The sequence below is a fragment of the Gigantopelta aegis genome, chromosome 2, assembly GCF_016097555.1.
Source record: "Gigantopelta aegis isolate Gae_Host chromosome 2, Gae_host_genome, whole genome shotgun sequence".
Taxonomy (NCBI): Eukaryota; Metazoa; Mollusca; class Gastropoda; order Neomphalida; family Peltospiridae; genus Gigantopelta; species Gigantopelta aegis.
Genome location: NC_054700.1, coordinates 15,445,636 through 15,461,076, shown reverse-complemented (window position 1 = coordinate 15,461,076; position 15,441 = coordinate 15,445,636). Strand labels below are relative to the sequence as shown.

General features: G+C 38.0%; 2 protein-coding genes across 3 annotated transcripts in view; one reads left to right on the top strand and one right to left on the bottom strand.

Moving 5' to 3' along the window:
* LOC121381937 (katanin p60 ATPase-containing subunit A-like 2) overlaps window positions 1-7,431 on the bottom strand; it is a 33,915-nt gene extending 26,484 nt beyond the window's left edge. For both annotated transcript variants that reach the window (XM_041511364.1, XM_041511372.1), the window contains exons 1-3: window positions 7,299-7,431; window positions 3,301-3,371; window positions 323-489 (exon numbers count right to left, since the gene is read on the bottom strand). In XM_041511364.1, the coding sequence (XP_041367298.1) occupies window positions 323-489; window positions 3,301-3,371; window positions 7,299-7,352 (292 nt within the window). In that variant the 5' untranslated portion in view covers window positions 7,353-7,431. The remainder of the gene's footprint in view (window positions 1-322; window positions 490-3,300; window positions 3,372-7,298) is intronic.
* Window positions 7,432-7,628: 197 nt separating this feature from the next.
* Window positions 7,629-14,126, top strand: LOC121381926. The gene is made up of 2 exons (XM_041511354.1): window positions 7,629-7,660; window positions 10,773-14,126. Exon 2 carries the CDS (start codon window positions 10,858-10,860, stop codon window positions 12,730-12,732), a length of 1,875 nt encoding a protein of 624 aa, XP_041367288.1. The 5' UTR covers window positions 7,629-7,660; window positions 10,773-10,857; the 3' UTR covers window positions 12,733-14,126.
* The last annotated feature ends 1,315 nt before the right edge of the window (window positions 14,127-15,441 follow it).

Here is a 15,441-nt window from a genome sequence, read left to right as displayed (position 1 = left end):
TGAATCACAACATGATAGTGAACAAAATGTCCCTGGATTTTGTAGGTTTCTTAGTTATAGTCCATCCCATCCTCCTCCAAAAATGTTTTTTGTAAATAATTTCTGTTTTGTTTGACATAAGAAGAAAAGTAAACATGTTTTGAAAATAACAAAAAAATCAAATTTTTGTGTCCAGTTTAGAAAACAATCAGCTCAGAAATAAATAACTTGTAGTCAATTCCATAGCAAAAAAAAAAAAAAAGAAGAAGAAAAAAAAGCGAGTTCCCTGTGGAATGGACCATAGGTTTATATCTATACACAAAACACTGCTCCAACAACTTACCGCTCTGTGTGAGTTTCTTTGTGACCTTGGGATAGCGGCTGAACTTGACGTAATAGTACGACTCGTACTCCATGAGGATGGTGTTGAGGTCGATGTTGTCACACACTTCATAGCGAGTGAGGTCAAGGTTCGTCTCTTTCGATAAACTGTTGGCCGACTCGAGGTAACTGCACAAACACAGACAATCATCAAATGAAAGGAATATCTGTTTAACAAGGAAATGTTTTGTTTAATGACGCACTCAACACATTTTATTGACGGTTATATGGCATCAGACATATGGTTATGGACCACACAAATACTGAGAGAGGAAACCTGCTGTTGTCACTTCATGGGCCACTCTTTTCGATTAAGGTCAGGTCAGGTCAGAGTGTTTAACGTGCACATTCAGAACAAGCTGTTGTAGTGCACGGCTGTCCTGGGCACAGGTGCCAGCCTCGGCCGGCTCTTCCACCCAGGACAGGACTTTTCGATTAGCAGCAAGGGATCTTTTATAATCACCATCCCAGACGGGATAGTACATACCATGGCCTTTGTTACACCAGTTGTAGAGCACTGACTGGAACGAGAAATACTGTTTAACAATGCCTCAGAAAATTCTAAACTATCTGGTACATGGTTGTGACTATATATACATGTATGGTTAAAAAAGGAGAGGAAACGCACTGATGCAATATAGGCTACTACTACCGAAAAACAGCAATGGATCTTTATATTCCCCTTTTCACAGACAGGACAGCAAATACCACATTTGAAGATGGGATACTTCAGGTGTATTTTGAGCTATTATACATGTACAAACACCAAAACAAGAAGAAACAAACTGGATTTTTAAAAAATTTATAATTCATGTAACAAGTTGTAAGCTGTCTGTAAATTAACAGCTGCAAAGCCATATTCTATATTGTCTAGCTATGCCCATTTCCCACTAATAACAAGAGGAAGGAAATGTTTTAGTTAACGACGCACTCAACATATTTTATTTATGGTTATATGGCATCAAACATATGGTTATGGACCACACAGATAGTAAGAAAGGAAACCTGCTGTGGCCACTTCATGGGCTACTCTTTTCGATTTACAACAAGGCATCTTTTATATGCACTATCCCACAGACAGGATATCACATACCACAGCCTTTGATATACCAGTTGTGGTGAACTGGTTGGAATGAGAAATAGCCCAATGGGCCCACCGACAGGAATCGATTCCACACCAACCGTGCATCAAGCGAATGTTTTACTACTGAGCTATATGTCACGCCCCATCCACTAACAACAAGGCCAGTATCTTTAAAAATTAAATTATGTATGAAACATGTACAACTAAAGTGAGCAATTTCATCCTTCCTATTCTTGCACAAGACTGCCTCCCCCACCAAACCCCCCAACACACACACACACCAGGTTTTACACTAGCATATGTTATCATGGTATTTATACACACCCACAGTATTCCTACCATCTTGACATTATAATTATATAAAAAATATACATAACTAAAAACAATACCCAATGTGACATGAGGTACATTACGTATCTATAGACAAAATATTACTGAAAGTCCAGTAACGTTCAAATGTGCAACAAATGTTGCAAACCTGTGTTACGCAGCCATTAAATGCAGTCCTTGGGTTTTGAAAAATCCAGGCGAGTGGAAAATCACACACCTCTATATGCTAAGGCGACTGAAAAATTGCACTGTCCAAAATAAATAAAATCGGCAGTGTAGCTCTGATTGGATTTTGACAGGTACATTTACAAAAATGTCCATTAAACCAGTATTTCCCAATTTGTAAAGAAAAATACCAGTTAAATGACTGCATGCAGTGTTCGAGATTAACGGTATCCCGATATCCCGGGGATACCAGACTTCAATAACCCAGTATCCCTCAGGGATACCATATAATGTTGTTGTTGTTTTTATTTTTTGCTAAACAATGAAAGTTGTCATTTACTGGTGAAGTAACAGTATTTTCGAGCTCGTACGTCTAATGCTACATGTATGCTGTAACAATATCTCCCCCAACTCGTACCCAGTCTAATGCTACATGTATGCTGTAACAATATCTCCCCCAACTCGTACCCAGTCTAATGCTACATGTATGCTGTAACAATATCTCCCCCAACTCGTACCCAGTCTAATGCTACATGTATGCTGTAACAATATCTCCCCCAACTCGTACCCAGTCTATTGCTACACTGGAGCAATAGCGGCGTAGCATTAGACTGGGAACCGCTAAGTCGCTATTGTTTTTGTTGAATGTTTTTTCCCTTCGAATTTTATTTGAGATATTGATTCCACATCTGCAGAAAATTGATACAGGTAGGTTTATCATTAGTAATGTCAGAAACACTTATAGATTACTGCTAAATATTAATTTATGTCAGTATTACTCAAAAATAGATGCAGCAAATCTTTTTGCCGATTCTGTTAGATTGCGAATTTCACAAATTCTGCGATCTCGATTGCGGTGTAGCAATAGACTGGGAACGAGTACAGTGTCGTCCAAGTTTGTTACGATGTTATTTATGAATTTCATTTAAGTGGGATACTATATTCTGAGGTGGGATACCAGATTTGGAAATGTTGGTATCCAACCGAGATACTGCCGTAATTTTTTAATCTCCAACTCTGGCATGGAAGCTACTGCATGTTTTTATTGTTTTAATAAAAGGACCTTCCTATCAGCTAAAAGAGCTATGTAAACTGTTGATCTTTATAAATAGTGGAAATAAATATACAAATTTATTTTACGTGTGCCGTTTGTTGAGTGTAACGTGTGCTGTTTTCACACTTGTCAGATTGAAATTACGTGCCCTGTACGAGCGCAATCGCACCCGCACACCTTAAAAACCAAGGTCTGTAAATGTAGTATCAAGAAGTGGCTTCATAACACAGGTGCCTGTTACTGTTGGGAGCAGATTTGACTGTACGTATGTGCATGACAACATGAGCCAAAGTTGTAATATACATACCCTTCTTCAGATAGGTAGTGCAAAACAAGAATTAACAGATTCTTCTTTCGAGATTCAGTTTTGACTTCATCCTACAATAGACACACAAAATTTTAAATTAAAAATCAGTTATAAAATAATAAAGTTCCAGATACATTGCTGCAGGTTACTGAAATATACCGAGAATGGTCATTCAGGTTACATTCTGTCCCCTACAAGGTTCAATACATGTTTATCGCTATTAATTCAAGGGCAATAACTCTTGTCAAAAACAGGCCAATTCCCATGAAATTCACACTTGATTTGCAACTCTATACGATAAGGAAGGAAATGGTTTATTTAACGATGCACTCAACACATTTTATTTACGGTTATATGGCATTGGACATGCATGTATGGTTACGGACCACACAGATATTGAGGGAGGAAAAAAGAAAGAAATGTTTTATTTAACGACACACTAAACACATTTGATCTACGGTTATATGGTGTCAGACATATGGTTAAGGACCACACAGATTTTGAGAGAAACCCGCTGTCGCCACTTCATGGGCTACTCTTTTCGATTAAGAGCAAGGGATCTTTTATATGCACCACCTCACAGACAGGATAGTACATACCACAGCCTTTGTTACACCAGTTGTGGAGCATTGGCTGGAACGAGAAATAGCCCAATGGGGCCACCGACGGGAATCGATCCTAAACCAACCGTGCATCAGGCAAGCGCTTTCCCATTGGGCTACGTCCCGCCCCCTCTATACGATAAAGTCATACCCAAACTTTCAACTCATTATATTCAGGCAATGCAAAAAACAAAATCTGAAAACTACAAGTGGGACAGACGAATGCACAGATAGATGGGGACACAACTTAGTCTCCTCTACCGGCCTCGGTGGCGTCGTGGCAGGCCATCGGTCTACAGGCTGGTAGGTACTGGGTTTGGATCCCAGTCGAGGCATGGGATTTTTAATCCAGATACCGACTCCAAACCCTGAGTGAGTGCTCCGCAAGGCTCAATGGGTAGGTGTAAACCATTTGCACCGACCAGTGATCCATAACTGGTTCAACAAAGGCCATAGTTTGTGCTATCCTGCCTGTGGGAAGTGCAAATAAAAGATCCCTTGCTGCCTGTCGTAAAAAAGTAGCCTATGTGGCGACAGCGGGTTTCCTCTAAAGACATTTGTGTGGTCCTTAACCATATGTCTGACGCCATATAACCGTAAATAAAATGTGTTGAGTGCGTCGTTAAATAAAACACTTCTTTCTTTTAGTCACCTCTGACTGGACTAATAAATGGAATTGACAATTTGGCTATTGTATACTTGTAACAGGAATTGTTTTAGGCACTGCCTTTGGACAATCACAAAATAAAATATTCTTTGAAGATACAATGTTTCAATTAACCTTCCGAGTACTGCATTAATTTTTGACAAAAATCACATTGAGGTGGTCCAATTTAAAAAAAAAAATTTTTTTAGCTTTTACTCTCATATTTTCATTTTAAAATTTTATAAAGAAATCAAATAATATTCAAATGTTAATTTAAAGGGTATTATTTTTGTGCGTTTTTCTCTACTTTTTATGAAATTTTACAGTACTTAATGCTGTTTAAAATTACAAAGTCGTGTTTACTTTGGCATATATATATATGCGTCCAAGTGTCCACTGTATTTACGGCAATTATTGCCAATTACTGTTGTTTACTTACCACAACTTTTTAAATTACTTTGTTAAATATCACACAATTGTGAAGTGGCCAACTTGATAACAAGCCTACCCTATTTTATACATCTAGAAGTTAACATCAGATGTATTAGACTAAAGTCGAACCAAACTGAAATTTTATTTACAAAACACATTTCTGTACGAGGATGGGACAGACTATAGATGATAAACATGTCACCCATATCAACTTTGCTAAGACCTCCAAGGACAAAAAGCATGCAGTTTTTCACAGTCTGCCATTTTACTTTTTTATGGAATACTCTTCAAGAGGGGTGAAAGCCTTTGAAGTATGTGACGTAATTAATATGACATAATGACAATTGCTTTTATACCATAACACATTATGACATTGTTAGATTATGTCACTCTTGGAGAGTATTCCATAAAAAGCCAAAATGGCTGCAAAGGGCAGTGCCCATGGAACATTTTGTTTTCAAAATCTTTGTTAGGAATCTTTCTAGTCAATTGAAAATTGATTTGCAATTACCGATTAATCTTTTAAAATTGTGTAGCAGGGTTTCTGCCAGAGGGTAAGATGGGTATGGCGCCATACCCAAATTGTTTTGCATATTTTATTTTTTAAGGTTAACCTTTTAACAAAATTAATTACCCTTATCATTACTGTATGATTTTCTGTAACCCTAAAATTAACCCATTTTCTTTCTGCGAGAGGCTTCCCCATACCTTCTGTTGGCTGTGGTTGCATTCAATTCCATAGTAACATACCCAAATATTTCTTTCTGATAGAAACATTGAGTAGTGATCTCTGAAAGTTGTATATATAGCGAATCGTGATGCAATACTGAACAAAATATTCCCAGCTGCCGACACAAAATTACATACTTTTTGCCCTAGGTGACCTGGTTGTCATCTAATATGTGTAATCTGTGTCACTGTAATGGGTTTTTTTTTCACAAGATTTCTATCTGTATTTATTATGTATGAAGCCAAAACAAGGGTGCGAAAAGTGACTGTCGTCGACCTTAATTAATGCACTTGAATGTGTTTGAGGAAAATCTTGTGACTAAAAAATTGTATCTTTTACAAGTGAAATTACGTTAAGCTATGGGTACCTCAATACGTTTTAGCATTAGTCTTCCAATACAAACTTCATGGACTCAAAGATGGATATACACAATAAATATAACATGATAATAAACATGGCTTCGGAAGAGTGACTGTCCTCAACTATAATTTAACAATATTTGAGATTGTATAACCAGTTCGTCCCTACAAAGGTACCAGTTCGCCCCCAGTCAGTTCGGATCATATTCCTGGCCTGGAAAGTCATAAATTTTTTATATTGGTCATGGAACGGCCTGAGTGTAATAAAGTTCTGTTCTGATATATCCATACATGTTTGTTCTGTGTTGAATACGAATGCCAGGCTAGGCAAGTCAGGTCAGGTCATAGGGTTTTACGTGCACATTCAGAACAAGCTGTTGTAGCACACGCCTGTCATGACAAGCCAGGCTAGGCTGGTCGTACGTGCTTTTATGGCCGTTATCACGCGTTAACCTGTTAACTGTAACCAGTCATAGTGTTTTTATGGTTACTAATTAGTGGCCAAAAGAACCCCCGCAATAATCCCTCAATTAGAATAATGCTCACCAGAAGAGGCCATATCAAGGTTATGTAGCTGATTAACCATTGTTTTATTTCTTTCTTCTTAAAACAGATCATATCTGGCAGGAATGGATGTTTTAATAAATGTTGATGATGTGGTTTGGGAATTTGGGAAAAAATATCAGTGTCTATGCTTATTCGGCACCCTACGTTTAATTACATCTGGAAAAAATATAACCCCGTATTACAATTCTCATGATTCATGATCAGTCCAAATTGTGGAAGAACAACAACCCCTCCCCTCTAAGAAAAGAAACACACACAACACACACACACGAATACACTTTAACAGAAACAGTACGATAATTGTTTAAAAGTAACAAATAATTGGGGGCGAACGGACTAAAAGTTGGGTACGATCTAACAAATATTTGGGGGCGAACAGGCAAACAGTTGGGGGCGAATCGGTCAAACTGGGGGCGAACTGGCTGGGGGGGGGGGGGGGGGCGAAACGTCATGGATTCATTTTCCTAAACCCTGAGCTTTCACACTCGCCTCTAAATCGCACACTGCTATTCATCCATTTCTTACATCTGACATTTATTTTTTAATTAGTTGATTAAAGGTGATGCCCGGTATCAGATAACCGTATCACACACCATTACGGAAACCGTTACTCAAATCGACAGATAGTGTCATGTAAGTTGTTTGAACGATCTCCAACTTACAGCTTCTCTTGCTTGATTTGCCGTTCGGATAGCCTGATAGCTCAGTTCGCTCATGACGCAAACTTCGTTTTAATAGTCCTTAAATATATTTGCATCGTTTCGGTCGCGAAGACATACAAATCCAAAATATGGCCGCAGTTCAATTCTCGTTCGAGTCACGACATAATGTTTATAAATTAAAGCATTATTATTTTAGAAACCATTGAAAAAATATTAAAACACATCTTGATATACGCTATATTTTGGTTCACAAGTCTAAAAATAATAAACACTTATTTCAGTCTATTGTATTGATTATTTTCGTGGTTTTTATAAAAGTCGGATCACACCTGCCAGACTTGGTTTTATGCTCGAGAGTCGAAGTAAGGTTTGTATTTTATGTTTAAAAAACTCCATGTGTACGATCTGCTCCTCTCCCCAGGTTTTTGGCGAATACTTATGACCTACCAACACTGCTTATTTTGTCTGCCAGTTATATTTACCATAGCAGCATGATAGCTAAGCTAACTTAGCACGTCCTTATCTTTTTGTTCGTAAAATGTTGCATTCGGCAATCATAGCAATGGCAGTTTTTTTTTTTTTTAATTTGATGGTCTTTAAGTTCCCTGATGTCACTTCACGCGGGTAACTTACATGTCGGTGATCTTTGACTGTATATTTGTCTGTCAGTCTCTCTTTGAAATCTACAACTATAACATGCCTCTCTCATTCTCTCTTCTACACTTGTTTTCCCCTATTCCGCACCCCCCCCCCCCCCCCCCCCCCCTTCACCAATCCCATGCTTTTCTCATTCCCTTCCTTCCCCACTCTCAATCTTTTTTTCCTTTCCTTTCTCACTCTCAGTTTATCTTTCTCTCCTCACTCAATATCATGCTTTCACCCACCCTTCATCTCCCCCACCTCTCTTTGCCTGTCTTTCTCTCTTGGGGCAGGATTTAGATTGAGTGCTCACTTGACATGCTTGCATTGCAGGATTGAACCACCTAGGTGAATCCATTCAACTAACTGGGGTTTTTCCTGTTCCAACCAGTGCACCACTACTGGTCAAAGGCTGTGGTATGTGCTTTTCTGTCTGGGAAAGGGAAAGATCCCTGATGCTGCTAATGGAAAAATGTAGCGTAGCAGGTTTCCTCTGATGACTACGTGTCAGAATTACCAAATGTTTAACATCTAATAACCAATGATTAATTAATCAATGTGCTCTAGTGGTGTCATTAAACAAAACAAACTTCTTTTTTATGTATAGTTGTGGGTACTGTAGCAGTGATTGAAATAAGCAGAATGTTTCACTAGTCCACCAGTCAAGTACATCTATTTGTCTATCAATAGTTTTACTTGTCCAAATAAGTTGTTAGCTTTATTCAAGAGCAAGGACAGTGTTTTGGATTGCTTCAAATGAAACAGCATTTTAATCTTGTACTTGTTCACTGGACAACCACAAAGGTTCATTCTGCTTGTCCCAGCAGATTAACACTAGCCAGGACAAACAGATAAGTGCTTATTTTGAACACTGCTGCATTGATGCTCCAATGATTGATTATAATTTTAAAAATTGGCCGGTTTGGCTCTATCGATGTGATGATTGATTAAATAAAAACCCATAATCAATTGTGTGGGGAAATTTTAATTGTAATTGTTCCTTCAGTTTTAAACAGATGATGGATTTGATGTAAATAAGTTGGGTTTGGTGTTTCTTTTCATACATGTGTATTTAAAGGCATATTGTCACAGACCACTGACCTATTTAATGGTCTAACAAAGTATTGCCTGAGCAAAAATAATTTGATTTGTCCCTAAATGTACTTTATTCAACCATCTTTATAACCACCATACTCCATTTATTAATGATATTTTGTAAAAATAATTAAATTACGGCAATGGTCCATAATTCAAAAACTAAAATTGCCGAGAGGGTTGACATGGATTTCACTCCATCATGGTTCAGTTACAGTGATGCAATAGCTAGATTTGGTTTCCAACAATTAATGTAATTTCTATTTATTATCCATTTTTAGAGAAATAAGGTCCTTAAATCTGTGACAGTATGCCTTTAAAGAAAAATTATATTAAATAGATATTGAAGGTAAACTTAGTGATTTGTAGGGTCTATTATCCAAGTGAACATGGCAATATACATACATATACACGTGTATGTAGGTGCAGTGTTTATTATGTTCATGAATGTACCGGTAATTTTAATCGATTGTTTAATAGAAAATTCCAACCCATTTCCATCACTACATGTAGTGGGACACTGGTGGGGATGGCAAAAAAAAAAAATGTGTCAACTAAGTGGTGTTGATTTATTACCCAATGTACCTTAAGTATAGTGCTGCACCTATTGAGTACCCACCACCACCACCACCACCATAACCCAACTAATCAAAAACTGAAGTACCCAGAATATGCACTGCATTCCCACTCCCCACCACTGTTGAAATGTGACTTAATAACTCCCTCTTCCTAGTTGCTGAGGGGCAGGATATAGCCAGTGGTAAAGCGTTCGCTTGATGCACGGTCTAGAATCGATCCCCGTGGGTGGACCCATTGGGCTATTTCTCGTTCCAGCCAGTGCTCCACAACAACTTGTGTAACAAAGGCCATGGTATGTACTATCCTGTCTATGGGATGGTGCATATAAAAGATCCCTTGCTGCTAATCGAAAAGAGTAGCCCATGATGGTGACAGCAGGTTTCCTCTCTCAATATATGTGTGGTCCTTAACCATATGTCTGACGCCCTATAACCATAAATAAAATGTGTTGAGTGCATCATTAAATAAAACATTTCCTTCTTCCAGTGCCGACATGTACATTGTTGTATGTACATGAACCCCTCATGAACAATTCAGGCCTCTGAAGATTGCAAGAATGGTTGTTTATTCACACGTTGCTCGCACAAATCTAATTTTGCATAACCTATTTTTTTGTTCACATGAAATTTGGAGCTCACTATTTACTTGGATATAACGGGTTATGCAAAAAGGTAATGGGTTACTTGGATTATTTCTGCTTAACCGATAAATGGGTCAAGCAGGGCACAATATTTCACGAGAACCGTTGTTCTGTTCGTGTGTCGGTTACGCAACTTTAAAATCATGAGAACTGCCAATCGGTTACCTGGTGAACTATTACATTCTAAAATTTAAAGTACCATATATCAGTAATGAAAGAGAAAATCAGTTTGTTTTTAACTACATTCGAACCACCATGTAGCACAGAACCGTAGTTCAGGTGTTTTAGGATTAGGTAGGCCTAACTTATAGGTTACGATAACTATATTCACGTGACTTAACAATCGGTTACCTAAGTAAAACTCACGTGAACTGACATTCCGGTTACCTAAGATTTTGAAATATTGTCCCCTGGTCAAGCAGATTTTCAATTCTCAGAGATCTGTACATACAATGTATATGTATAATATAACCGAACCCAGTTATCAGTTTTTATAAATTTTCATTTTGTTTTAATTGCAGATGGATAAATCCACTGGTTAAACATTCTACCATTCATACTGGGAAAGACTTTCTGCTAAAAGGAACCTGTTTAACTGTCACTGGGATGGAAGGCAAAATGTCCAATTGTGACCCTGATGCACATGTAGGACCTCCCTTGAAGAAGGCGAGGTATCAGTGGCAGGTCAAAGGACAGAAGAGGCTGAAAGAAAATGATGCACAGCTAAAGTCCTCACAGGAAAATGATGCACAGCTAAAGTCATCACAGGAGAATGATGCACAGCTAAAGTCATCACAGGAGAATGATGCACAGCTAAATTCATCACCTGAAAATGATGCAGCAAACTCCTGTGATAGCACAGATGGTTTTAGAGGTTTTCCAGCACAAACTGTTTCAGCATGCCCATCGGATGTGGCAGGTCAAGAAGGCCTAAATGAAAATAATATGCAGGCAGAGTCTTTTATGAAGCAAGCTGTGACACATGGTACAAAAGATTGTGAAGAGGATCTTTCCACCATTTCTATAAGAAGTAACGAGGTAACACATGGATGCTCTGTTGTTGGTTACAATCTTTCAGGTTGCTCAGTAGACATCTCAGCAACACGGCTCATCTCAAAATCACAAGGAATAAGTCAAGAAATGGTGCAGGATGGTCACAAACAAACTGTGATCACTTCTACCGAGTCCCACATGATTGTTCCGTTAAATAAAACCAAAGACAATTCTTGTTCATCTGTAATCACAGGGTGCAGTTCTTCTAGTTGCTTACATATGGAACAGTCCTGTGAGGGAAAAACAACTAAACCTGTGTCATCCAAAATAGAGACATTTTCTGGTAATTCAGTTCTAAAAACAGGAGATGTCTCGAGTTGTGGCAGTCTTGGTAATAGTTGTTATGAAATTCTTGAACCAGGAACTTCTACAGGCAGTATTTCAGTGGAAGCACACAGAAATGTGAATAGTCCATGTGACAAAGCTCAAGACATTTTAGCATTAGAGTCTTCCAATACAAACTTCATGGACTTAATTCAAACAAAGGTGGATATTCAGGCTAGAAAACTGAATCTGTTGAACATGGTACACACCAACAGCAGACAGGAGAACCTATCAGAAGATAACACAGCCACCATTCCCATGAAAACCCATCGTGCAAGTCCTCATCTGTCACCCGTCACCACGAGTGATGTCTTGTCAACCAACAATTCTACAGCAAATTCTACTGATCATGTAACAGCCAGTGAGCTGCCAGATAGTGCTGGGCAGGATTCTCCAGAGTCAAATTTAGATGTTTTAAATCCTCAGGAGGAGGAGGAAACGTTTCTGTCTCGATGGCAGAGTCAGCACACAGCCAAAGCGATCGTTGACAACGCCATTAACAAGACCCTGGAAGAGATGGGTCTGACACCAGATGTCAGCACCAGTGCTTGGAACAGATTGTTCTTGGAGGATGAGGGAATAAGTGAAGCGATACGGTTTCGTGGCTTGTGGCTTCGAGAAAACAGCCTTCTGTCAGGGAGGATACATCCACTTATATCTCAGATTACTGGAGCCTCGGAACAAGTGTTTGAGCAGACCCTGGACAATGCTGCTACCCAGTTATTGAGACCAGTCGTAAGGGAAACTGCTGAGAGGAACTCGAGTCCTGATGAAGGTCATCACACACAGGCGGTGGATTCAGACTCATTGCCTCAAATTGTGCATTCAAGCTTGGTCTCTCAAAAACGGAATTTAGACACAACTTCTGAGGTTGTTAAGTTAGAACCATCTCCAGCAAACCCTGAAGAACTGGATCTGATAGACAGCAGTGATGTGTGTGAACAGACTGCTTGTGGTAGTGATAGTGATGGTCATGTGGAGGACATCTGTTCAGATGACCCTTCAGAACCTGCTACATCTGCCGCTGATGATGTTTTACAGTTTGCTCTCAATGCAGCTATAACATCAAAGGGTTTATCAATCAGAAGTGATCAGTCCTTATGATGACAATAATCTATTTTAGCTAAATGCGGTAGATCAGTATTTAATGTTTGTCATTGCAAATGAACTTAATTTAGGAAAATCATAATTTTACTGTAAATGTATAAAAATGTTTCTTATAGAATTTTGTTAACAAAGAAATTCTTTGAAAATGTTTTAGTACATTTTGAACTAAAATGTGAGATTATGATATAAGAATCTAGAGTGAGGAGTTTTCATTGATTTGTTTATTTAAGTTGCATGTTAAATTGTTGGTACTGGTAGGTGATAGAGTATAATATTGGTGTTTATTTTCCCCCAAAATTAAGATGTTTGGCCAAATCTATCAGACTGGGGACAACGGGTAGAAATAGGTCAGCGGTCAAGTTGTCAACAGACAAAATGTCAATATGTCAATGGACAAAATGTCTACCATTAATGTGGTATATGGGTCAAAATGTCAACCTGTGTGTGTGTGTGTATAGGCATGGGAAATACTTCTTAAATTGGAAATTGTTACAGGATTGAAAGAATCTCAAAAGCTGAAAATTAAAGGAATGTTTGCGCAAGGCTTTTGGACTGGTATGCATATTCAACTATAATAATATAATGCACATTATTGCTTAATATCAACAAGTATATTATTATATTTAATTAATAAAACGGTTAAATGTGATGGCTATTTTATAAAACGGGCGCAGCCATTTTGTACCATCCCAGTGAATACACACTGGCGAGCCGGTGGGCACGTCAGGAATTGGTCTTAGAACTGAAGGAACAAACGTACCTGATTTTTGTGCAATGTTCTGTAATCATATCCACCCCAGTAAGCCAGCAATAAGTATATATTATTTTACAATACAAAATAAAACACTTGTCAAAGTGTCGAAATAACTGTCTTATGTTTTGTCCATGCGATAACCGAATGATTGAAATGATAAACGGAGTGGGTTTTTTAGTTAATTGGTCTATACCAGTACTTTCAGTGGCCTCCACCTGTGATTACTGATTGGCAAGTGTAAATTTTAAGGTAGACAAGCCATTAATTACCGCTGTCCAGACACAAAATTACGTAGGCCCCTACAGGCGGTATGTTTTTAAAATTACAGGGTATTTGGGTATACCTGCCACCCCTAAAATGATAATGGACATTATCAGCCGTCATGCTTCATTTCTCTAAATCATTCTGTAAAACTCTTAATTAAGTAGACCTTCCCATCTAAAATCACAGAATTGACCAATTACGTAATCCTAAAGAAAAGAACATTATTACTTGGGTATCGTTGGTGGTCATTTTTGCTCCAACGTAGCCTACCAATAGGCCTAATAGTATACATTTTTTCTTTAATTTTTTTTAATACTATAACCCCATTTCATTCTGTTAATGTAAATTGAAATATATTTAGTTAAATAGTTTATTATATTATCAAGTCATTTACAACATGTATGTTGTTTTACAAGTCAGGTTGATGAAAGCGAAGCGCCTTGACGTAAACTACTACGTTTGTTTACACTGTGCATACATGTATTGGTAGGAGCTGACATCACTTCTCCCCAAACTAGAGTACCGGATGCAATGAAAACAAAAACAAAATGGCTGCCCCCAGTTAGCAGGAATAATCACGCTTTTTTATTAATTCTAAAATTACGTTTCTTAAAGTGTCAGTACGTGTTGGTGGTCGGGGTATGCATTTCCAACACAGGGCTCATATTTGAGTTTATATTCCCTTTAAATTCCTTGCTCATTACAAAATTTGGAATATAGGATGCTCCATTGTTGTTTGTACACCTGTCTTTGATTTTTATACTTTAGTGCTGTCAAATGCATGCAAGTAGAGACATGATTGGTCAAATGAAAGGTTATACAATAGAAAGTTTTCTCTTCCATAATTATTATTAGGTTCCCAAGCCAAGGCTGTTGTTTTTTCAATACTTGTTATTATTATTATTATTATTACTATTATCCTCTATCAAAAATGGAGCCCCTCCAACATCCCACTTCAGATATCGTGCCAACAGGCCTGCAATAATACATTCAGGTCAGGTCAGGTCAGGCCAGGCCATAGGTTTTAACCTGCACATTATGAATGAATGAATGAATGAACGACACCCCAGCACAAAAATGCACATCGGCTATTGAGTGTCAGAAAAGGTAAGTATATATGGAAATAAGATTTATACAATTATATAAAACCACAGTGTAATGCATTCAGAACAAGCTGTTGTAGCATACACCTGTCATGGGCGCAGGTGTCGGCCTTTCGCCGGCTCCTCCGTCCAGGGCCCCGTTCCACGGGTGTGTGTATTTTATTCAACAAGACTTAGTGTGTTACTGGGCAAGAGCTTTTTAACTGAAATTCTGGTTGTAACACTGATTCGATTTTGGTATCCTACAGGTGAATCGAAAGTGCATACTACTTTTGATATACTGTTAATGTCATTAATAGTATTTTTGTCGTTAATAGTATTTTTGTTATTTGTGTCAATATCCACGATTAAAATTTAAATATTCATTTACATCAACGTTTGTATCATTTAATTTACGCAAAGGATTCGAAAGATGCCAACAAATGGGGGTAGAAGACCAGTTAAATATTAATTTGCATTTCAAATGGAGTGGGTGAGAGGGAGGTAAACATGTTAATTCAATACATTGGGTGTAAACTTTCTGTTATAAGGTCGTTGATTACAATCCACAGCGAAATGGCATGAATACATGATAGGATATACACA

Excerpts from the sequence above, each read along its gene's own strand:
- LOC121381926 (XM_041511354.1), top strand. The coding sequence starts at position 10,858 with ATGGAAGGCAAAATGTCCAATTGTGACCCTGATGCACATGTAGGACCT.